A 24,482-nucleotide genomic window follows, 5' to 3' on the forward strand; every position below is an offset into this window, starting at 1 on the left:
TAAAAAAAGAAAACAAAGCAAAGCAAACTAAATACTAACAGGAAATTTCTCCATAAACAAATTACACTATCTTCCTGAAACTAACAATTCAACGAAATCACTACATGAGGGTCAACTAGACTGTGAGTCACCTTTCTTTGCTCTATCCCGTGGGGTTTATGAAAGCTTTTGCTAAAGGCATTAGCTTTGTGCTCTGGTTCAACAATGGTTACTCACATTATTTTAATGTAGGAAAGGCAGAAAGTCAAAAAGTCAAATATTTCAAATCCACCCATAATCTGATACCTAGATGACTAAAAAATTAAATTAAATTTTGAAATCTATCAAGTCTACAAAATAAAGATATAATCATAGAGATCAAAAGTAACTTCAAATTATGTTATGCCATTTAGCTACTTTATTCTGGAGGAAGCTAAAATTAGTAAAGCAAGGAAATGTTTAATAACAGCTAGTAAGAGACCATCATACAATCACACTGACTTTTTAGATTATACACAAGTCAGATTTTAATTACGTTATTTGAAACTTCCTCAAATGCTGCAAATATGAGCATTTCAACATTGGGATGCAATAAAACCACTTGTCTAATTTTGCTTCTTTAGATATTCGAGATAATGGCTTCAACAACCTTTGATTTTATATTAATAGAAGGTCATGTTAAATGTTCCAAGAAAGAATATGAAAAAATAGTGCCTGTCCAGTAGGCCTGATATAGTTTACTCATCTTAAAACAAAATCTATGAAGAGACAGGAAAGGGACAACGTGAAAACCAAGAAACAATGATGCCCAAAATATGGATGAAATCACTACTGACTCTAACGGAAGTAGATTAAGAAAATATACTTTCATAAAATAAAAAGTACGTGAAAATGTTCTAATTATTTATTGTTGCTTACGAGCTGTCCCAAAATTTAGTGGTTTAAGATGATAACCATTTTCTTATATTTCATGATTTTGTGGGTCAGTTATGGGCAAGTCCAGTTGGGTAACTCTTCCGCTCTATGTTGCACTGATGACTGTTACCCACTGGGCTCAGCTGGGACTGCTCAATGGGCCCCTGCATGGCCTCTCTAGCACGGTGGCCTCAACATAGCTTCTTATAGTGTGGCTCAGGGTCCAAGAGTGAGCAAATTCGCAAACAAAGTAGAAGCTACATGGGCTTCTATGGCTTGTCCCTAGAAATCATAGGGTGTCCTTTCTGTCACACTTAATTGATCAAAACAGTCATAACAATACCCAGATTCAAGAGAGGACAGAGACACAGCCTTTGATAAAAGAAGCATCAAAGAATCTATACCCATATTTTAAGATTTTAGATTCAGAACCCCAATGTTTGTCCCCTGACTCAGAATTTATCCATTTTGATATATTTGCGTATTTTCAGAGACAACAACTTCCAAAACACAACCAGGCCTAAGTAGGAGAATTCAGGAATAGAATATTTTGAGCAATATAGAAACAGTATAGACAAGGTTCTGAAGAAATATCTCTGCTGGCAAATACGTGAGACATTATAGTCAGTCATTCATTTGTGGAACTACTTACTTTGTAGCAAATACCTACTACTTGCCAAGTCCTGGACTAGTAGATATAGACAAAGGAACAAAGAAGTTGCACATTATCTTTGTTCTCACCTCTCAGAATTAAAGTGGCAGGGAATGCAGGTAGGAAAAAGTAACACTTTTACAGTGAAGACCCCATCAGACACTGCATTTTACAGTGGCTCCAAGCTGTTATCCCAGAGCTCCCTGACATACAGTAAATGAAATAGTGAAGGTCGGTTGACAATCTACATACTTTGATGAAAAAATCCAAGGTCTAGACTCATTTCATTTCAGGATGAATAAAGAGAGAAAACAATAAAATCAACACCTTGATAACAGAAACCTAACTAGACTTCTGTAAGGAAAAAAAAAGTATAAAACCAAATGATCCTCTCAATAGATGCAGAAAAAGCATTTGACAAGGTACTACATCCATTCGTAATGAAAACCCTCAACAAAGGTTTAGAGGGAACATGTCTCAACATAATAAAGGCCGTATATAAAAAAACCTACCACTAACATCATATTCAAGGATGAAAAACTGAGAGCTTTTCCTCTAAGGTCAGGAATAAGACAAAGATATCCATTCTTACCACTTTTATCCAACATAGTACTTGAAGTCCTAGCCACAGCAATCAGACAAGAAAAAGAAATAAAAGACATCCAAATTGATATCGAAGAAGTAAAACTCTATTGGAAGATGACATGATAATATATATAGAAAACCATAAAGATTCCACTGGACAAGTACTAGAACTGATAAATGAATTCAGGAAAGACACAGGATACAAAATTAATATACAGAAATCTGTTGCATTTGTATGCACTAATAATGAAATAGCAGAAAGAGAAATTAAGAAAATGATCTCATTGACAATTGCAAAAAAATAATCTATCAACAGATGAATGGATAAAGAAGATGTGTGTGTGTGTGTGTGTATATATATATACATACACAATGGAATATTAATCAGCCACCAAAAGGAATGAAATCTTGCCATTTGCAATGACAGGGATGGAACTATAGGGTATTATGCTAAGCGAAATAAAGATAAATACCTTATGATTCCACTCATATGTGGAATTTAAGAAACAAAACAGATGAACACAGGGAAACGGAAGGAAAAATAAAATAAGATGACAACAGCTAGAAGATAAATAAGGTTGAGGATCTAATGTAAAACATGGTGACTGTAGTTGATAACAATGTATCATATTATTGAAATTTGATAAGAGAGTTGAACTTAAATGTTCTCACCCCCAAAGATAAATATGTGAGGTGATAGAGGCATTAATTAACTTAATGGGGAGAATCCTTTCACAGGGAATACATATATCAAATGACCACAATGTACACTTTAAATTTTTATAATTTTATATGTCAATTATACCTCAGTAAAGCAGAAATAAAGTAAGATTAAATTTTTAAAAAATAAGATGACAACAGAGAGGGAGGCAAACCATCAGAGACTCTTAACTATAGGAAATAAACTGAGGGTTGCTGGAGGGGAGGTGGCTAGAGGGTGGGATAACTGGGTGATGGGCATTAAGGAGGGCACTTGATCCAATGAGCACCAGGTCTTGTATGCAACTGATGAATCACTACATTATACCTCTGAAACTAATAATACAGTATATGTTAATTAAATTGAATTTAAATTTAAAAAATCTTTTTTAAAGATTTTATTTATTTATTTGACAGAGAGACAGCCAGCAAGAGAGGGAACACAAGCAGGGGGAGTGGGAGAGGGAGAAGCAGGCTCCCAGCAGAGCAGGGAACCCGATGCGGGGCTCGGTCCCAGAATGCCGGGATCATGCCCTGAGCTGAAGGCAGACACTTAACGACTGAGCCACCCAGGCGTGCCTAAATAAAAAAAAAAAATTTTAAATAATCAAATACCTAGAAATAAACTTAACCAAGGAGGTAAAAAACTTGTACTCCAAAACCTATAAAACACTGATGAAAGAAACTGAAGAAGACACAAACAAAGGAAAAGATACTCCATGCTCATGAATTGGAAGAATTAATATTGTTTAAATGTCCATTCTGTGCAGCAATCACCAGATTCAATGCAATCACTATCGGGGCGCCTGGGTGGCTCAGTCATTAAGCGTCTGCCTTCGGCTCAGGGCGTGATCCCGGCATTCTAGGATCGAGCCTCCACATCAGGCTCCTCCGCTGGGAGCCTGCTTTTTCCTCTCCCACTCCCCCTGCTTCTGTTCTCTCTCTCGCTGGCTGTCTCTCTCTCTGTCAAATAAATAAATAAAATCTTTAAAAAAAATGTGATCACTATCAAAATACTAATAGCATTTTTCACAGAACTCAACAAATAGTATCAAATTTGTATGGAATCACGAAAGACTTTGAATAGCCAAAGCAATCTTGAAAAAGAACAAAGCTGGAGGTATCACAATCCCAGATTTTAAGATATACTACAAGTCTGGAGTAATCAAAACAGTATGTATTGGCACAAAAATAGACACATAGATCAATGGAACAGAATAGAAAAGCCAAAAATAAACCCACAACTATATGGTCAATTAATCTTCGACAAAGGAGGAAAGAATATGTAATGGGAAAGACAGTCTCTTTCACAAATGGTGTTGGGGAAACTGGACAGCCATATGCAAAAGAATGAAACTGGACCACTTTTTTCTATCATACACAAAAATAAACTCAAAACGGATGAAAGACCTCAATGTGAGATGGGAAACCATAAAACTCCTAGAAGAAAACATAGGCAGTAATTTGACACTGGCAGTAGCAACATTTTCCTAGATATGTCTCCTGAGGCAAGGGAAACAAAAGCAAAAATAAACTATTGAGACTGCACCAAAACAACAAGCATTTGCACAGTAAAGAAAACCATCAACAAAACAAAAAGACAACCCAATGAATGCGAGAAGACATCTGCAAATGATATACCTGATAAAGGGTTAATATCCAAAATATATAAAGAACTTATACAACTCCACACCAAAAAACAAATAATCCAATTAAAAAGTGGGCAAAGGACCTGAATAGACATTTTTCCAAAGAAGACACCCAGAGGGCCAGGAGACACATGAAAAGATGCTCAACATCACTCATTATCAGGGAAGGGACACCTGGGGGGCTCAGTCGGTGAAGCATCTGTCTTCGGCTCAGGTCATGATCCCAGAGTCCTGGGATAGAGCCCCGCATCGGGCTCCCTGCTCAGCCGGGAGTCTGCCTCTCCCTCTATCCCTCCCTCCGCTTGTGCTCACTCTCTCTCTCTGACAAATAAATAAATAAATTTTTTTAAAGAAGTAAAAAAAACAAAAAAACAAAAAAAAACTAATCATCAGGGAAAAACAAAACCACGATGACATACCTCTTTACACCTATCAGAATGGCTAAAATCAAAAACACAAGAAACAACAGGTGTTGGTGAGGATGTGGGGAAAAAAGCAACTCTCATACATTGTTGCTGGGAATATAAATTGGCCCAGCCACTGTGGAAAACAGTATGGAGTTTCTTCAAAAAATTAAAAATAGCATTACCCTACGATCCAGTAGTTTCACAACTGGGTATTTAACCAAAGAAAACAAAAACACTAATTCAAAAAGATAAATGCACCCTTATGTTTATTGCAGCATTATTTACAATAGCCAAGATAAAGAAGCAACCCAAGTGCCCATCAATAGATGAATGGATAAAGAAGATGTGGTACATATATACAATGGAACATTATTCAGCCATTTAAAAAAATGAAATACTGCCAGTTGCAACAACATGGAGGGACCTAGAAAGTATAATGCTAAGTGAAATAAATCAGTCAGAGAAAGACAAATACCATATGAGTCCACTCACATGTGGAATTTAAGAAACAAAACCAGTGAAAAAAACAAAGAAAGGAGACAAAAAGGCAGATTTTTAAATATAGAGAACAAACTGCTGGTTACCAGAGGAAAGGAGGGTGAACTGACAGTCCTTACGTGAGAGGCAAAACGGTAAGGGTTCTGCAGATAATCAAGGACACAGTCTCATGCTCTGCACCGAGAGACAACTTTCTAAATGGGACCTAAAGACACAGGCATAAAGTGGATTAATAAACCAGACTGTGTTCATCCAACCATAGGTGCATACACACCAAAACTAAAACAAGACAAGTCATCAGTTTGGGGAGATACTGTTAACACATACAACTAAGAGAATTTGTAAAATCGTTCTTACAAATCAACAGCAACATACAGATGAACAGGCCAAACCAACTGGATGACCCAGAACAGACACCTCATACAAGATCATAGCCTACTTTTCCTCAGCTGCTGCTAAGGTGTTCACTCCTGCCGAGGACACTAAGGCTGCACTGGGGGAGGCCCTCCCTTCACCCGGTGGCACCGCTCAGCCCTCGCCTGCCCTCAGCATCCACCTAGGGGCTCATCCGCCTCTACTGGGCCCTCACCCTGTGCAAGGATAAGACCAACGCCCTTCCTACAGTAGCAGTGTAAATGTGGAACCTGTCTGTCCACACTTGTCTGCAGACGTCCTGGCCACCATCGACACGGGAAGCCTCCCCCACAGTTTAGGGGCTGCCGGACCAGCTCCAGCAGCTGGGGCTGCTCCAGCGGGAGGTCCTGGCCCAGCCACCATGGCTGCCCCTCCTGAGGAGAAGGAGGTGGAAGCAAAGAGAGAAGAATCAGAGGAGTCTGATGATGACATGGGCTTTGCTCTTTTTTTGACTAAGCCTTTCCTGTAACCTGTTCAATAAAAAGCTGAACTCTTAAAAAAAAGAAAAATCATACCCTAATGAAAAATGCACATTCAAAAGCACTCAACCATGTTAGTAACCATGAAAATGCTCATTTAAACCATAATGCAATTCCACTGCAGGCACATCAGAAAGAATAAAATTAAAACACCAAGTGCTGAGGAGTATATGGAGCTCCTGAAACTCTCATTCATGGATAATGGGTCTTTCAATTGGTACAACCCGTTTGGAATCCTGGCTTTAGTTGTGATAGCTGACAATACCCATAGTTACGAGCCCTCACCCCTGTTGTAGCCACACAGACAACACAAATGTGCTGACACGTACACCAAGGGCCATGCACGAGAATGTGCCAGGCAGCGTTCATTGTAATGATCAAAACAGGAGGAAATACACTATGTGGCACGTATGAAAAGTTCAGTGATGGAGATGTTTGAGAGACATGTGTTTTCAGAATTAAAAACAAAACCGAGAAGATGATGATCATAAACGCCAGAATACTGAGCGGCTTTGGGGGAAACGGGTATGAAACGCACTAGCACAGCGCTCGATGCGCCACTGAGGTGTCTGCACTTGCTTTATGTACGTCACCTTCCCAAGTTTCGTTTCACAATGAAAAACAAAATGGAGAAAGGACAATCATAAGGATATGTTAAGTCTCTTGGTGAAACAAGATTCTTCTTGTAAGTGGTGCAGAAAAATTCAAGCCAACAACAAGAAGAATGCTCAATTTTTACATTCTGTAGTTATTTCTAGTAAACTCCCATATAACATCCTATAGTTACTGAAACTTCTCCATTGTTAGAAATTTTATTGTTTCATACTTTTAAAATCTGCACCCAAAACAGATCAGAATGAAGCAAGGATGCTTGCCACTGCCACACTGATATAGCAATGTTTGAAAATGCTATCTGGTAAATTTTGGAGTGAAAGAAAATAATGAGCATAATTTTGGAAATTAGGTGTCAAAATTATCACTATTTGTATGACTGTGTACTTACAAAATTAAGGATGTCATGGGAATAAAAGTATTCAAGGAAAGAATTATTTGCAAATGAACAACTTGTTTTCCTGCCAACAATATATTCTTGAGAAAACAGAAAAAAAGATTTCGTATTATACATACAGATAAGTAGAGCACCGGGTGCTCATCACAGCATGTGCCTGATGAGTCACTGAACGCCACCTCTGAGAGGAACATTGTACTATATGTTGGCTAACTGAATGTAAATTAGATTTTTTAAAAAGTACAAATAAGTAGACATATTCATTATATATTTATCTATTATAAATTTTTTAGAAAAATAAAAGTAAAATAAGTAAACTTAAAACTGTGAAGGAACTATGTATTTTTAAAATAACTTATAAAGACACACATGACGTAACACCAACAAGCAGAAAAGCATATAATTGTTCCTGGATGAAATATCCAAATTATAAAGATCTCAATTCACCAAAAATGGACCCAAAATTGAATATAATCCTAGTCAAAGCCTCAGTATGAATAAATTACTCTAATATTCAGCTGGAGAAATAAATTACAACAAAACTAAGAGGAAAGGAGCAGAAAAATAAGAAACTCCAACTTCTGTCCCTCAATAAGAGCAATAAAACCTGCATAACTCTCAGAATTAGCTTTTCTTCACAAATCTGAAAATCGGAGTCACAGCAACTGTTAGAGCATTCACTCAACACTAGAGAGCTCTAGGCGCTGGGTCGCTCTCATCCCTTGCCAGCAGGAATCCCAAGGCTCCAGGTACTGGCACACTCCTGTCTGTTCCCAGACCCCTTGCTCAGCAGTGGTCATGAGACTAACTACCTGTACTGCCCACACGAGGTGAAGCAGAGTGGGTCTCGTGCACAGGGACTTTAGTCATGTACTTTGACCTATCTGATGCCTCTCCTCTAGGCTTCTCCTGCTGTATGCAACTCAGAACCAGTCAGGGCTAAAGCATTTGTCTACAACAGTCAGAGGCTAATGCAGTAGTTGCTGCTGGCTGGGTGACAGATAACATTTGGGGAAACAATAGACAAACCAGAAACCTTGGAAAGGAAATCTTTGGAATGAGATGTCCATTTGAGTTCGAAAAGCTCTGCCATATTCCTGGGAATCTAGAAGTCCACATGCATGCCTAAGGCTGTGCATATGCTCAGGAAAGACCTTGAGAAGGCCCTACATCCTCACCTCTCACTGACCTTGAAGCTCTATGAAGATGTAAGGAATAAGAAAGAATTATATATTGGTTGGCTGACTGTTAAAGTTGTGCCCAAACACACACACACACACACACACACACACACACACACACACCTCCTGTTCAAAGACTGGGAAATTACTTGGTCTTAGGCATTTAAGGAAATCTCTGTCCTATCCTTAGTTAACAGCTAAGTTAACTGGACATTGACTTCAAAAGCCATAAATGACAAATTAAATAGAGAATGTACAGAATCAGTTCAGAAAAGTCAGTAAAAAATGAATAAACACAATTATAACAAGCAGTAATAACAAATCATCCCGGGAAGGGGAGAGAATCTGATTTCTATAGAGGGATCACTTTATAACGTTCAAATAATGAGTTTTCAACAACCAAATAAGTATAAGGCATGCAAGGAAACAAGAAAGTATGGTCCAGACGCTGGACTTTCTAGACAGATTTTAATCAGCTACTTTAAAGATGTTTAAGGGGCAAAAGGAAACCATGCCTAAAGAACTGACGGAAAATTTGAGAATGATGTGTCACCAAATTGAGACTATCAATAAAGAGTTAGGACTTAGGAAGAACCAAATAGAAATTCCAAAGTTAGAGAGCACAGTACCTGAAGTGAAAAACTCACTGGAGGGACTCCATAGCAGATCCAGGTGAGCAGAGGAAAAACCGGACAGCTTTAACACAGGTCAGCTGAGCAGCCATGCTGAGGACTGGAAGGAAAAAGAATGAAGACACAGGAGCAGAGCCTGTGGGACACCATCAAATGTCCCAACACACACATAAAGGTGGTCCCAGAAAGAAAGTAGGAAGATAAAGGAGTAGTTAAAATATTTGAAGAAATAATGGCTAATATTTCCCAAATTTGATGAAAACCATTAATCTACATATCCAAGAAGCTCAACAGACTCTAAATAGAATAAGCTCACAGAACACCTGGATGGATATGTTATAATGAAATTTCCAAAGACTAAACAAAAGGACAATCTTGAAAGCAGCAAGACAGAAGCAATTCATCATGTACAAATGATATAAATAAGATTAACATTTGATTTCTCATCAGAAACCATGGAGTCCAAAAGGCAGCAGGGTACCTTATACAAAGTGTTGAAAGAAAAAAAAAATCTTTCAGTCAATCGTTCTATAGCCAGCAAAACTATCCTTTGAAAATATAGGAAAAATTAAGACATCCCCAGATAAACATTAAGAGGGTGTGTTGCTAGCAGACTTTCCCTACAACCAATGTTGGAGGGAGCCCTTCAGGATGAACGGAAAGACACCAGGTAACAACTCAAGTCCATATGAAGAACATCAGCAAAGGTAAGTAAACAGGTAAATATGAAGGATAGCGTAAATGAACTTTTGTTGGTAACACCTTTTATTTTCAATCTCACCTAAAAGAAAGATGCATAAAGCAATAATTATAAATAATAACTATACATCCATGTTGATGGGCAAACAACGCATAAAAAAAAGAGAAGACACGAGTTACTAAAATCAGGAGTGAAACATTACGACTGACTTTAAGGAAATAAAAAGATCATAAGTGACAGCACAAACCATGGTGTCCCAGCAAATCAAAGAGCCTACATGAAAGGGACACACTCATGTAAACACACAAACTACCAAAACTGACTCAAGACGAAATAGATCTGTAACACTTAAGAAGATTGAGTCAGTGGTGATGATGACAGTGATAATTAAAACCTTCAACAAAGAAATACTCAGGACTAGATATCTTTATTGCTGAATTCTGCTAACAATATAAAGAAGAATTAATACGAATCATTATTAAACTTTCTGCAAAACAGATGAGGAAAGAACACTTCAGAACTCATTCTGTGAAACCAGTATTTCCCGAATACAAAAGCCAGGCAGTGATATCACAGGGAAAGAAAATTATAGAACAATATCCCTTACAGATACAGGTGCAAAAATCCTCAACAAAATAGAGAAGAACTGAATGCAACAACATATAAAAAGCTTATACACTGTGATTAAGTGGGATTTATCCCAGGAATGCAAGGTTAGTAGCAACACAAAAATCAATTCATGCAATACACCATAACAACGCAATAAAAAAAACATATGATCATCTTGACAGATACAAAAAAAATTGGAAATATGCAACATCTTTTGATGATAAAAAAAAATTAAAAGACTAAGCACAGAGGAGACGTTCCTCTACCATTTATGTAAAAAACCACAGCGAAGATCACACTTAATGGTGAAAAACTGGAAACTTTCCCCAAAGATCTGGAACATGATGAGGATGTCTGCTTTCATAACTTGTATAAAACACTGCACTGGAGATTCCAGCTAGAGCAATTAGACAAGAAAAAGAAATAAAAGCCATCTAAAATGGAAAGGAAGAAGTAAAACTATCTCTATTTGCATATGACATGATCTTACATATTGCAAGTTTAAAAAATCCACTAAGATAACTATTATAACTAATAAACTAGCTCAGCTAGGTTGTGGAATACAAGATCAATATACAAAAATTAGTTGCATGTCTATACACTAGCAGTGAACATTCTCAAATTAAATTAATAAAATAATTTCATTTATAATAGCATCAAAAAGAGTAAAATACTCAGGAATTAATTTAGCAAAATATATGCATGACTTTCACAATGAAAATTATGAAACGTTGTGAGAAATTAAATAAGACCTACATAAACAGAAAGACATCCCATATTCAAAAAGTGGAAAACAATATTATTATAATGGCAATATTCCCCAATTCAATTAGAGATTCAGTGTAATCCCTATCAAAATTTTTTGTACATACAAAAAGATAATCTGATCCTAAAACTCATGGAAATGCAAGAGGCCCTGAATAGACAAAACAATCTTGAAGAAAAACAAAGCTGGAAGACTCATACTTCCCACTTTACACATTGACTACAAAGCTACAGTAACCAAGACAGCATGACAGTGTCATAAGGACAGACATAAAGAACAATGGGGTAGAACTGAGAGTCCAGAAATACACTATAATCCATGGTCAACTGACCTCGAACAAAGGTTCCAAGACTATTCAGTGAAGGAAAAGAATCATTCTTTCAATAAATGATATAAAATAACTGCATATTCACAGGCAAAAAAAGGGGGGGGAGGGATTTGGACCCCTACCTTCCATCCTATGGAAAATTAACTCTCCTGTGCTAAGGGATGCTATTAAAAAAAGTGAAAAGACCATCCACAGGATGAGAGAAAACAGTTGCCAATCACATATCTGAAGAGGGTCTAATATCCAGAACATACGAAGAACTATGAAAACTAAACAATAAATGTCAAATAACCCAATTAACACTGGGAAGATTATTTCAATAGAGTTTCTCTAAAAGATTTGAATAGAATTTCTCCAAAAAAGACATAGAGACATAGAGATGGCCAACCAGCACACGAGAAGATATTCACATTATTAATCATTAGGGAAATGCGAATCAAAACCAGGAGATACCACTTCACAACCACTTGAACAGCTATTAAAAAAAAAGATTAAAAATCAGTGTTGACAAAGATGTGGAGAAATCAGGACCCTTACACATTGCTAATGGGAATGTAAAATAATGCAACCACCATATAATTTTGGCAGCTTCTCAAATGGTTAAAAATAGAACTACCATATGACCCAGAAATTCCACTCCTAGGCCTATACACAAGAGAACTGAAAAAAATACATTTAGACAAAAACGTGCCTGAATCTTCACGGCAGCATTATCTACTGTAGCCAAAAAGTGGAAACCACCCAAAAACCCACCAACAAAATGTGGGCTACCCATACTGTAGTCGTCCTCAGCCGTAAGAAGGAGTGAAGTGCAGATACTACAACGTGGGCGAGTCTTGCAAACACTGCGCTACAGACACTAGACACAAAGGACATTATCGTAAGATTCCACTCCCACGACGTATTCAAAACAGGCAAACCCAGAGAAACAGAGGAAGATCGGCGGTTGCCAGGGCACTGGGGGTGTGGGAATTGGGGCCAACTGCTAATTGGTACAGGGTTTCTTTTGGGGGTGAGGAAAATACTTTGGAGCAGATAGTGGTGATGGTTACACAATATATAAATACACTCAAAGCAACTGAATTGCAGTAAAAATGGTAAATTTTAAGTCACATAAACTACGTATCAATAAAAATATCTAATAAAGACACATACTGAAATATTTACAGATTAAATACCAACTGGGATTTGCCTCCAAATGACCTCAAGGTAAGGGGCTGGGACAGAGGTACAGACTGGCTGGGTGTTGCTGACCATGTAAGCTGGTGATGGAAACGTCAGGGTCATTAGGGCATTATCCCTACTTTCAGGAACATTAAAAGTTTGCATTATGAAATTATTTTTAGAAGAAGAACCAGAACTTCTTAAACAGGATACTGAGTAGTTATTATCCTGCTACATAATCAAAATCGGTGTGCTGTGTCGGATCGGGGAATCATGTTAAGAAGTGCAGACAAGAACATCATACAAAGGGTCTGGCATTTCAAATTAATGAGGAAAAAAGTGACTAGTAATTTGGGTGCCTGGCTAATGCTTTGGGACAAAAATAAATGGGTAATAGATTAACCTAGTACTGTACATGTAAATATGAAGCAAAATTAGGGAATATCAGTAAATATGCAATCTTAGCAGAAAGTTCTCCTAAATCTAAAAATAAAAACAGATCTTAGCATTTTTTTTTAATATCACAAACTGAGAAAAATGATGTTAACATATGGGAAGGGATTAACAGCTCAAGGGAAGGGGGGTAGTTCAATGGAAAAAACGTAAAGCGTCAATAAATAATTCACAAAGACAACAGAATACAACTGCCCGATCATGCAGAGCTCCGTTTTGTGCTAACACCCAAACACTTTCTGCTTCACAGAAGCCCCTTTGTGAGTGTGGACGTGAGTGTGGACGCAGGAACGAGCCACTCCCCACTAAGGACTGAGGCCCCACACCACTTCCTTTCCTGCCCCTGACTGCTGGGGCCGAGGCCTGTGATCTGTGCTGACAAACATTGTTGAAACAATACTTTTTACTGTTCGATGTAGACCATTTCCTCACACTATTAGAAGATGTACAAGTTGGCCCAAACGTTTTGTAGAAAATTTGGCAATACTTCTCAAAAGCTGATAAAAAGTGAGGACACTGACTCAGCACTTACCTGCAAGCACGACCACGAGACAGTAATCACACAAGTGTAAACAGCGCGTGTGCAAGGGTGCTCATCACGGCACAGCGTGCGCAGCAAAGGTGAATTAGGTCAACTACGGTAGACCCACGTGGCAGAACGGAGAGCAAATACCGAAGCTCGTCTTGTGGAAAATTAGGCTGGAAGACAGTATTGGCGATAGGACCTCACCGTCCTGTGGGTGTGTGCATACGGATGTGTATGGGAGAAAACATCTGACAGTTCACGCGCTGGCACCGCCACTGAGCTTGGGACAGTTCGTAAGAGCTGCTGTGCTGCTCCCCTCTGTCTGCTTCCCTTTGTTCATGTGAATCCCTACTTGGCAAAATAATGTGTTTTGTTTTGTTTTGTTTTTTGTGAAGGAAAGAAGTTAAAGTTTATTCAATTTAGCCGTGAGAGAAAATATTTCTTGCCTCTTTTCCTCCAGGTGGTTTGTGTTTATAGGTGGGCCTGGGAGAAGTCTCCTTTATTTTTTTTTATTTATTTTATTATGATATGTTAGTGACCAGAGAGTACATCATTAGTTTTTGATGTTCCATGATTGTTTGCGTATGACATAATATATTTTTTTTAAAGTGAGAAAGCATACAAAGCATTAGAAATATCATCTCTGAACATATTATTTGTGTATCTGCACTTAACTATCCCATAAAATGACTGTATAGTCTGAAGATTCTACTAAAATCCACAATGCTCTTGTCACGGTCGAACCACACAGATGAGCCCGAGGCCGGGACGCAGCCTCCACTCGGCGTTAACTGTCCTTCCGAGACTCGCGGAGGGAAGCAGGCACCGGGCAAGTCTGCGGGGTTCACGTGCGGAAAACCCTGCGGTTGTGTCTGGTCTCTCGAAAGCCACTTATCCCTGTGTGAAAAGACACAGTCGCCACGTCCTTGTAACTCCCGAGCCCGCAATAACAGAACCACGTGTGACAGGAATCCTATGTGTTGAGGACACTAGAACGCTGCAACTTATTTAAAGACAAATTTTTCAAGTTGGCCTTAGAAATCATTTACAAAGAAAGTGAGCAGAACTCAAGTTACAGCCCAACTGCCACATTCCTCCACTGTGACCACACTGGGCTCGAGGCTGGAGGCCACGGCAGTGAGTGTTTGCAGAGCCCGGAGCTCTGCCAGACCATCAGGAACAAATATCTTCCACCAGCCAGATATTAGATCAACAACCGTTAAACATAACAGGAACCGTCTTCCATGGCCACAACTCAAGAGCGACAAGCAGCTGCAGCTACGTTCCACCGACCAGTCCACGTGTGGCCTGGCGCACAGGAGGACAGCAACAAGCCCGCGGGGGCGGAGGTCGGAGGCTGCCTCTCTCTTCTCTCTCTGTCAGTGCATTTCTAGTTCTCCATGTGCAAATCCACAAACGCTTCCGCTCCGTGACTGACACACACCAGCCCCTCTGCTTCCCAGCACGCGTAACCGTGAGGTTTCAGGAGGGGGAGCAAATGGGCCTTCGCCGTGCAGGTTTGGGGCCCTCCTTCTGTGCTTTCACTTGCCCCTGCCGTGCAGTGTGTGCAAGGCCGGTGGTGTTTGCTGCTGGGGCAACAGTGGGTCAGAGCGCCTGGGCCCAGGCCTCCCCACCCTCCTCACCTCTCTACTCTGTGGATGGAACAAAAATAATATATCAAGTACCAAGAGGTTGAATCCTAAAGTTATCCTGAGCCGGAAGTCTAAACGCCTCAATTCGGGAATTACTTTTCGGAAAAGCATATGCAAACATAACACACACACACACACACACCACAATTTCCAAAATAGCAGCAATGTCTTTTTGTGTTTAAAGAGTTTATATACGTTTGATTTCATAGCCTCCCGCTCATGACAGTCCCTCCATACCAAACTCTATTGTTTTTGCCAGAATCCCTGACACGGCCTCTCGATTAAGTCCCATGAAAACAAGGATCTTGCCAGCATTCCTCACCAGTGTTTTTCATGGCACTCAGTAATTTTGGCTGAATGAATGGATGAATGGATGATATTTTATACATACAACTACATTCTCTTGACTTTATATTTTCATGAAAATGGGCTGCTGCTAGTTTTCTTGGGTTAGTTTTTACTCTCTGGTGCACTTGCATATTTATGTAAAAGGGAAGCAATGATGTCTTCTGGAATTAAAAACATTATCAAACTTCATTCTATTTTTCTACTGGAGTTCACCCTTGCTGATTCCCTCCTCAAACCAAGAAAGAATATCACGGTGTTAACTCTTAGCACAATAACACGTAGCTACATTTCACCGTCCTTGATTTCACAGTAATTCCCTTCAGGTGCTCTTTTCCAGCCTAGATATGAGCAGAATCATACCTTCACATGGCTCTCAAACTGTAGGAGAAACACAAAGTAAACACTAGAAGCTTCTCACACTTAGCATTTCTCTGCCGTAACCCGACCACTGCGGCGTTACCTCAATGACCCAAATATGCTCATCTGTCTCCCACGACACCCACTTGTCATGCTTTCTCGCTATCAAGCTCCCACATATCCCCCACCTTACGAGTCGAGTCTTCCTAGCGCCCTGTGATGGGGCGTAGCTCTGACCTGGGTCTAGCGGGTCATTCATTGTGAGCAGGCTGGACACTCATTACTCTGTCCCCAAGCCTGGACCATTTTCCTATTTTTTAGTAAATGAGGTTCTAACTCTTCTGCAGAATATATCCAAACTTGCATTGTGATAATTATATTCAATGACCTTTGAAGTTTCATTAACCTCAGTCATACAAAAAGCGTTACATGCATTTTTCAAGTTTGATGTGATAAAGGCATATCTGTCAGGGTAGGTGGGTAAAAGATGTTCCTTTCATGCTTGTTAACTGAAGTAAGAATGTGTAGCTCTGGCTCCCAACAATGCCTTCCCTGGGCCCCTGTACAGTCACACTTCCGAGAAAATCAGTGCTCAGGATGAGGTCACACTGAAGGGGTTATCGCTGGATCCACGTCACGATGAAGCCGCCTAGCTGCTGACATCAGTCCAACATACACGTCTGGGCCCCCGCAGGGCACGGCTTGCAACACGCTAAGCTGTGTGGGCGCAGGGTTCACGGGGTGTGAGAACATGGAGCGGGAGCAGGAAAGGAACGGGCTTAAAGAGGAGCTGGGGGAGGCAGCGCACCCAGAAGATGGGGCCCCCAGAGGGGAGCATGCCTGGGTAGGTTGGGTAGGGAAGGACAGGCACGGAGCAGCCAGGGAGACGAGTGGACAGCCCGTCTTCCAGAGAGAAGAAACAGGCACAGCTGTGTGAGAGAAGCCCGCACAGCCAGCGAGTGAGTGGCTGCAGGAGAAGATGAGGCTGGCAGAGCAAGTAACAGTCCTAAGGCGAGTCTTCTCTCTATGTCCATGAGCAGCTGCAATTCCTGGAAATGTTTCTGTGTGGGAGGAACAAGTGTGACTAAACAGGGACCAGTGGAGGCTCCTTCTGTCTCTGGAGAGACTGACACTGACCTCTCAGAGGTCAGACATTGCCCTGCGCTCAAGACACAGACAAGTCAGAGGCAGATGGAGGCACTGAGGCTCCACTTCCAGGCACCATTAACAGTGGCACTATACGTACAGGGGACGGTCCCCAACAGAAAGGTGCTCTGTTTCCAGCTGATCTCAGCCCCACCCAGTGCACTGACTGCCACGTGTTCTTACCCCAAGATGCACGAGGGAGATGACACCCCCATAAGCACAAGCAAGCGGGGGGAAGACAGGTAGTGGTTCTCACAGGGAACCATGTATGTGCGCGCATCTGTGTCTATTGAGATGATCATGTTTTGTTTTATTTACTGATGTGATGTATTACATTAATTTATTTTTGTTTGTTAAACCAGTCTTGCATTCCTGGGATAAAGCTCCCTCAGTAACACCCGCAGCGGCCAGGACCCTAGAGACCTCGGGAACACGTGCTCTGCTAGGAACTAGCTCTACCATTTTCACTAAGCCACAGTTCCTCCAGGCTCGAGTAGAATCAAATGATTTAAGGCCCCACCTATGATTGACATTTTATCACTGTTTGGTATCACCTGGCAGCATAGTGAGGCGCTAAAGAACATAAGGAGTAGCCAATAAAACTGCTAAGAACTAGGGAATGAAGACGGGTGTCTGGCATTACAGTCATAAGGCAACGCTGCTTGGCGACCATGTTCCCCTTCATCACTTTCTTTAAAACTCAAAGACGTAGTATCATTAGATTATCTCGGGTCCGACAACTGAAAGACATCAGAGACATTCAGGAACACCACAAAGTACTTCACTTTCTGAAAATCAGGAACAGGGGCATCCGGGTGGCTCAGTCGGTTAAGCGTCTGACTTGATTTCGGCTCAGGTCATGATCTCGGGGTCCCGGGATCGAGCCCTACATCAGGCTCCGGGCTGAGCATGGAGTCTGCTTCTCCCTCTCGCCCTGCCCCTCCCACACTCACTCGCACTCTCTCTCTAAAAAAGTAAATAAAGTCTTAAAAAAATTAAAATCAGCAACAGGGAGAAAAAATAGACTCATCTTTAGAAATTCCTTTTTCTTTCTTTTAAAATCAGACAGAAATCATGGAAAACCAAAGGCAAAATTAAAAAGCAATGAGATATTTTCCAGGAGTTCACCTTATCCTGGGAAATGAGGTTTAGTAAGTGTCGCCCAGATATATTCACTACAGCTTAAAACAACTGTGCTCTGGCTTTAAAATGTGGTATAGTAACCTGACGGTGTGTTGCCTGCCTGAACCAAGGCCACCCACACCTGGGAACTTCCCGACTTTCTTAAAGCGGGCAGGACGCAGAACTGGGTAGGCATGGGAGGGACAAGAGAGGAGGTCAGAAGTGAGTTCAGATGTGTATAAACTGCTAATGGTGTCTAAATGCAAGTGGTTGTACCCAACATACCCACCCTGCAGCACTGCTCCCAGCAGGTCCAGACCGCGTCCCCCACCAACGTCCATGCAAAGGGACCAGGACCGAGGGGTCGCTTTACAGAATCAAGTCCAGAAGCTGCCGGCATGCCTGAAAGACATCATCTCTGGAAACTATGAAATCATCTTCTGTGCCCATAACAAAACAGGCTCCCAAGGAGTCAGGATGAAGTACTGTGCTCACAGTTCCAATGACAGAAACCTGCTGTGGTGTTCTCACTCAAGGACTTTGTCCTCTGAAGATTCCCTGAAGGAGAAGCTGTTGACAACACATCAGCTGCGTGCCCGCGTGACATCAGCAGACACTGACCCCACGTGGGCCACCAGCCGGCACACACAGCCACAGAACATTTCCAAATTGTGTCGGTTATCTTTATGAACCGTGATTCTAGTTACTGTCACTATAAAGCTGGATATATTTCTAGATATCTGAAGATCCCATTTAAAGTATGGAACTAATAAAACTGGCTTATTCTGACATGGATTGCTTAAAAATGAAGAAAAATGCTATAAAAAATATGGCTTTTTAAATTCCAGCTACCCCTGCACAAAACATATGATCGTGTGCATGCATGCAACAAATACTAGTTGACGCTCTTTGGGCCACGCGTTGCTGTAGGCTCTGGGGGTTGGGCGGCTGAGCTACCAAACTGACCAGATGGTAAATCAGACACACACGAATAGAGCTCTCACCCAGGACCACATTTTCCCAGGGATTCCGAGGACACAGCCATCCAGAGACACAGGAAAGGCTGGGAGAGGCCTGAGACACCCCAGCAGCCCTCCAGATGTCTCCTCCCCCTGGTCTCGGAGTCAGGCACAGGCTCCGTCCCACGGCGGCAAGCAGTCCCATTAGGAGGCATCCCCATCTTCGACCTCAGATAGTTGCAGAGCTTACATGGCATGCTCTAGGGAGCCACGACTCACAGATCCATAGGTCACAGACTTATTTACCACATGCAATTCTAACCTAAAGACATCCTGCTAAAAAAGCATCACTTGGGCAAAGACCGTCTCTCCAGGAACTACCATGAGTCCATCTACCAGGAGCTTGGTTATCACCATATTAACAGAGAGTAGTCCAGGTAACCCGCCTTCTTTCCTTTCCCTGGAGTGACCCCTGGTATTCCTAGTCATTGGGAGAGAAACAGGCCCTGACAGCTTCCTTCCTGGCGTGAGACTCGCCTCGTGCGGCACTCAGTCTACTGGAGAAGCAGCCAATAAGCCAGCCGATACACTGGGAGACCTCTGTACTATGAAGAACTTAAACCGGGGGACAGGACAGAGATGAGAATGAGTGAGCGGGCTGCGTTAAATAGCTCAGAGGAGTTCTCTCTGAAGATACAACTTGTGAGCTGGGGTCTGAAGCGCAAGAAACCATTCATGAGAAAGTTTCTGGAAAATCATTCTAGTCAGGAGAATGGCAAGTGCAAATGGGAAAGTCTGGTGTGAAACAGAAACAAGTGAGAAACTGAAAAATGTGCCCTTGTGGATAGAGCCTGCTCAATGGGGAGGAAGCTGGAGGAGGCCAGGAAGTGGGCAGGGTCGGAGCTCTGCTCCCCTGCAGGAGAGGAAAAACTACCGTAGTAAGAACATCTGGTTTGTGTTCTAGGAAGAGCCTCTGGGTGCAGGGTGGGGAAGAGGGGGTCCACGTGAGAGATGGGGGCGGGGGGACTAGGTGTTAGGAAGCACGGTGAGAGGCAGCGGGATTGGCATCAGCCACAAGTATATAGACACATCTCAACATGCGGTTTCCAAACGCACGGCCAAGAGCCCTTCGTTTTGAAGGTATTACCATATACAGAAATAGTTACAGCCGAAAGTCCACCTTCCCAGGGGTTTCCCCCAGAACAGGGTGTGTGTTGGGGGTGGGGGAGAGAAAGTAAGACAAGACATGAGCAATGGGTGCTGAAGCCAGTGACGGGCACATGTGACCCATTCTATGCTGAATGTATGCGTAAAGTTTTCCATAACAAAATATTTGAAGTTGTGAAGCATGGGGGCTGGACCCTGATGGTCGCGGGATGTCAAATGGTAATAGGTCCCCAGGGACAGGTGTCACCCTCCTGTCCTGCCTAGGGTAGAAATTCCTCATGAACAGAAGGTACTCCTTTAAACCACTTTAACCAGTATAAAGCTCTCTGTTACATCGAGCTAAAATCCGTCTTTCTGAAACTTCCAACATTGGACCCAATTCGGTGATGTGGAGGTTGAGGAGCAGGTGGGCCCCCCACCGGATCCTGCTTTAAAGACCCAGGGGAGCGGTCCTGCCTTCTACAAGCTACGGTTCTGAGCCTTTGGGTCATTCTAAAACCACACAGAGATAGTTTCCCTATAAAGAGTTCTTTTCCCAACCCTTTCATCTGTCCCCACGTCCAGGTTTGCTTAGCTGGGCTGCAGGACCCTGCCGTTCAGTGAGGGCTCCTGGTTTCTGGCCTATGCACACGTGCCTGTAAACACAGTCCAGCTCCCGCGTGCTGAAAACCATGTGTGAGTTCTGCTGGTGTGCAGAGATCCTCCTCAATCTATTTTCTTCTTTAAGTCTGTTGTCTTCTTTAAAAACCAATTATGAAAAAATGCCAGAGCTCTTCAATGAATGCCAAAATTAGTAGGTAAAAGTTTGATAATAGGATATTTACTTATATCCCAAACTGCTTATGAATTATGAAAGGAAAAATACTGACTTGACAAAAAAGAAGCCTCATTTACAGTATCTTAGCCAAGTTACAAACGTCCACAAGACGACCAGAACAAACCAATATCACGGTGCTACTGATTGAAGAGCACCACCTCTGTGGCCGTCCAGACAAAAAACAACTAATCATAAAGAAGAAATGTTATGAAAGAATGGACCTGTGTTTTCTTTATGTTTAAAAATTTTGGTTTTTTAATTTTTTTATTATAATAATATTTTTTATTATGTTAGTCACCATACAGTACATCCCTGGTTTCTGATGTAAAGTTCGATGATTCATTAGTTGCGTATAACACCCAGTGCACCATGCAATACGTGCCCTCCTTAATACCCATTACCAGTCTATCCCATTCCCCCACCCCCCTCCCCTCTGAGGCCCTCAGTTTGTTTCTCAGAGTCCACAGTCTCTCATGCTTCATTCCCCCTTCTGATTACCCCCCCTTTCTTTATCCCTTTCTTCTCCTACCTGTGTTTTTTTAAAAAAAAAAAGTGTCAAGGAATACAGAGAAAGCCAGAGAAATTGTCCAGTTAGGAGAAGCTAGGAAGATATACTAATACAGGAAATACATCATCCTGGGACGGGAAAAGTTATAAAGGATTTCTAAATGTGAGCTGGAAGTGAACGGCAGATTGGATATATCAATGTTAGATTCCCTGATTTTTATAACCTTATTCTATATACGTAAGAGGATGTCACAGTTCTTAGGAAATGCATCCTAATGTGTTCAGACATAAAGGAGAAGATTTCTCTAACATACTGTTGATGGCTTCAAAAAACAAATTTATATATATATAATCCAATAGAAATACTACGCAAGCCGTATGTATAATTTAAAATTTTCTAGAAGCCACACTAAAAAATAAAAACAAATGATTTAATTTTGATATTTGATTTAATCCAGTATATAAAAATATTATTTCAGCATGTAATCAATATAAAATTAATTAAAAATTTTTTATCATTGTACCAAGTTTTTAAAATCTGATGTGTATTACAGATTTATAGATCATCTCAATTTGGACTAGCCAAATTTCAAGTGCTAAATAGCTACATGCAGAGAAATTAAGAAGGAAGTGATGGATAAATAATAAGTCAATTAAAAAATAATGTAAAATATTATGGTGATGGGTAGTAAGGAGGGCACGTATTGCATGGTGCACTGGGTGTTATAGGCAACTAAGGAATCATGGAACTTTACATCAAAAACCAGGGATGTACTGTATGGTGACTAACATAATATAGTAAAAAGTTATTAAAAAATAATAATAATAATAACAATATAAAATAAAATTATTATTAATATTGGTAAAACTATATAGAATATCCATGTATTATTCTTACAATTTCTCTGCAAGTTTCAAACAATGTCACAATTTTAAAATTATAATAAAAATCAAATAATAATGAAGGGTAAGAGAACACAATTTCATGCCAATACATTTTAAATCTTAGCAAATGAACAAATTATAGAAAAACATCTTCCCAAAATGAATCTAAGAAATCATTTAAAGCCAGAATAATCCTATCATAAAGTAGCAGTTCCTAAACTTTTTGGTCTCAATACCCCTTCATGCTCTTAAAATTTATTATTGAGAACCAAAGACCTTTTGTTTACATAGTTTTTATCTACCAATATTTAGCAAATTATAAATTAAAACTGAGAACTTAAAAATATATTTATACTTGAATTCATCTAACAATGATAAATCCATTATGTTTTTACATAAATAACCTATTTTGTGAAAAATACCTATATTTTCCAAAACAAAAACAAATTTAGTGAGACGACTGTCGTGACATCATCAATGTCTAACCCAGTGGAGGACAGCTGGGTTCTCCTACTTCTGCATACAGACTAAAGCAATATGTTGTTTTGGTTGAAGACTACTTGGAATGGAAGAACTATTCTTCACTGTCCTTTCAGATGATTGAGAATAATCTTCTTTCATGCTGCTCCAAACTATGATGAGTGGGTGTTTCTTAAAGGCCGTGTGAACTGCGGAGTCAAACCATGTCGATGAGCACATTCCTACCTGCTAAAATCTGTCGGTCTATCTTCCAGTGTGAATGGATGGATCTCTACCGATGCATGCTTTTGTAACATCATGCATTAATCACATGAAAAGTACAGTCCACTTAATTATGCAGATCTTCTTTTTTTTATTAATTTTTATTATGTTATGTTAGTCACCACACAGTATATCCTTAGTTTCTGATGTAAAGTCCCATGATTCATTGTCTGCGTATAACACCCAGTGCACCATGCAACACGTGCCCTCCTTACTACCCATCACCGGCCTATCCCATTCCCCCACCCCCCTCCCCTCTGAAGCCCTCAGTTTGTTTCCCAGAGTCCATAGTCTCTTGTGGTTCATTCCCCCTTCTGATTACCCCCCCTTCACTCTTCCCTTCCCTCTCCTACCAATCTCCCTGCTATTCCTTATGTTCCATAAATGAGTGAAACCACATGATAATTTTCTTTCTCTGCTTGACTTATCTCACTTAGCATTATCTCCTCCAGTGCCGTCCATGTTGCTGCACATGTTGTGCAGATCTCTAATACTGACACAAGACATTATACAACGTCAAAATATCACAGTCCACCCTATCAACAAGCTAAAGAAAAACTGCATGATATCAATTGATCCTGAAAAAGCATTTGGCAAAAGCCAGCACACACTTGTGATAAAAGCAATTTATGAAGAGGACTTGATAGCATCAGCAAAACGCCAACAGCCAGCATCACACGTAACGTGAAGGAGAGAATGCTCCCCGACTGGGGACAACAGAGGGACACCCGCTCCTACTCCACACAGTGCTGGCAGCTCCAACAACTGCAAGATAGCAAGAGTGAAACACAACATGCTTGTGCACTGCAGGGGGAAGCAAACTGTCCCTATCTGCAGACGACGTGACTGTCTACATAGAAACTCCCAAGGAATCAACCAAAAAAAAAAAAAAAAAAAAATCCACAAAAAACCAAACCACAAAAAGCAACTCCTAGAAATGTGACCGAAGTCACATCACACAAAATCCAATCTCATCTCATATACTGATAATGACCATGTGGAAACCAATGTTAAAAACAGTATCATTTATAATTAAAGAAAATTATATAGCACACATAACTTTTAAAGGCATAAGCAGTATAGGTAAGCTGAACATTACACTATGCTGACAAAGGAAATCAAGTATCAACATAAGT

At 40.6% G+C, this 24,482-nt stretch overlaps 1 protein-coding gene across 2 annotated transcripts in view; it reads right to left on the bottom strand.

Annotated features, from left to right (window-relative positions):
• Nucleotides 1–24,482, bottom strand: part of WDR27 (WD repeat domain 27) — a 169,085-nt gene that overhangs the window by 34,452 nt on the left and 110,151 nt on the right. The window contains exon 25 of one of the 2 annotated variants that reach the window (XM_087865711.1): nt 3,394–14,542. The exons of the other annotated variant lie outside the window; for it this stretch is intronic. Coding sequence (XP_087721837.1) covers nt 14,537–14,542 — 6 coding nt within the window. The 3' untranslated portion in view covers nt 3,394–14,536. Of the gene's footprint in view, nt 1–3,393; nt 14,543–24,482 lie in introns of those variants that run through there. 2 annotated transcript variants of the gene reach the window in all.

This window comes from Ursus americanus, chromosome 11, assembly GCF_024610735.1.
Source record: "Ursus americanus isolate L20-20 chromosome 11, mUrsAme1.1.p, whole genome shotgun sequence".
Taxonomy (NCBI): Eukaryota; Metazoa; Chordata; class Mammalia; order Carnivora; family Ursidae; genus Ursus; species Ursus americanus.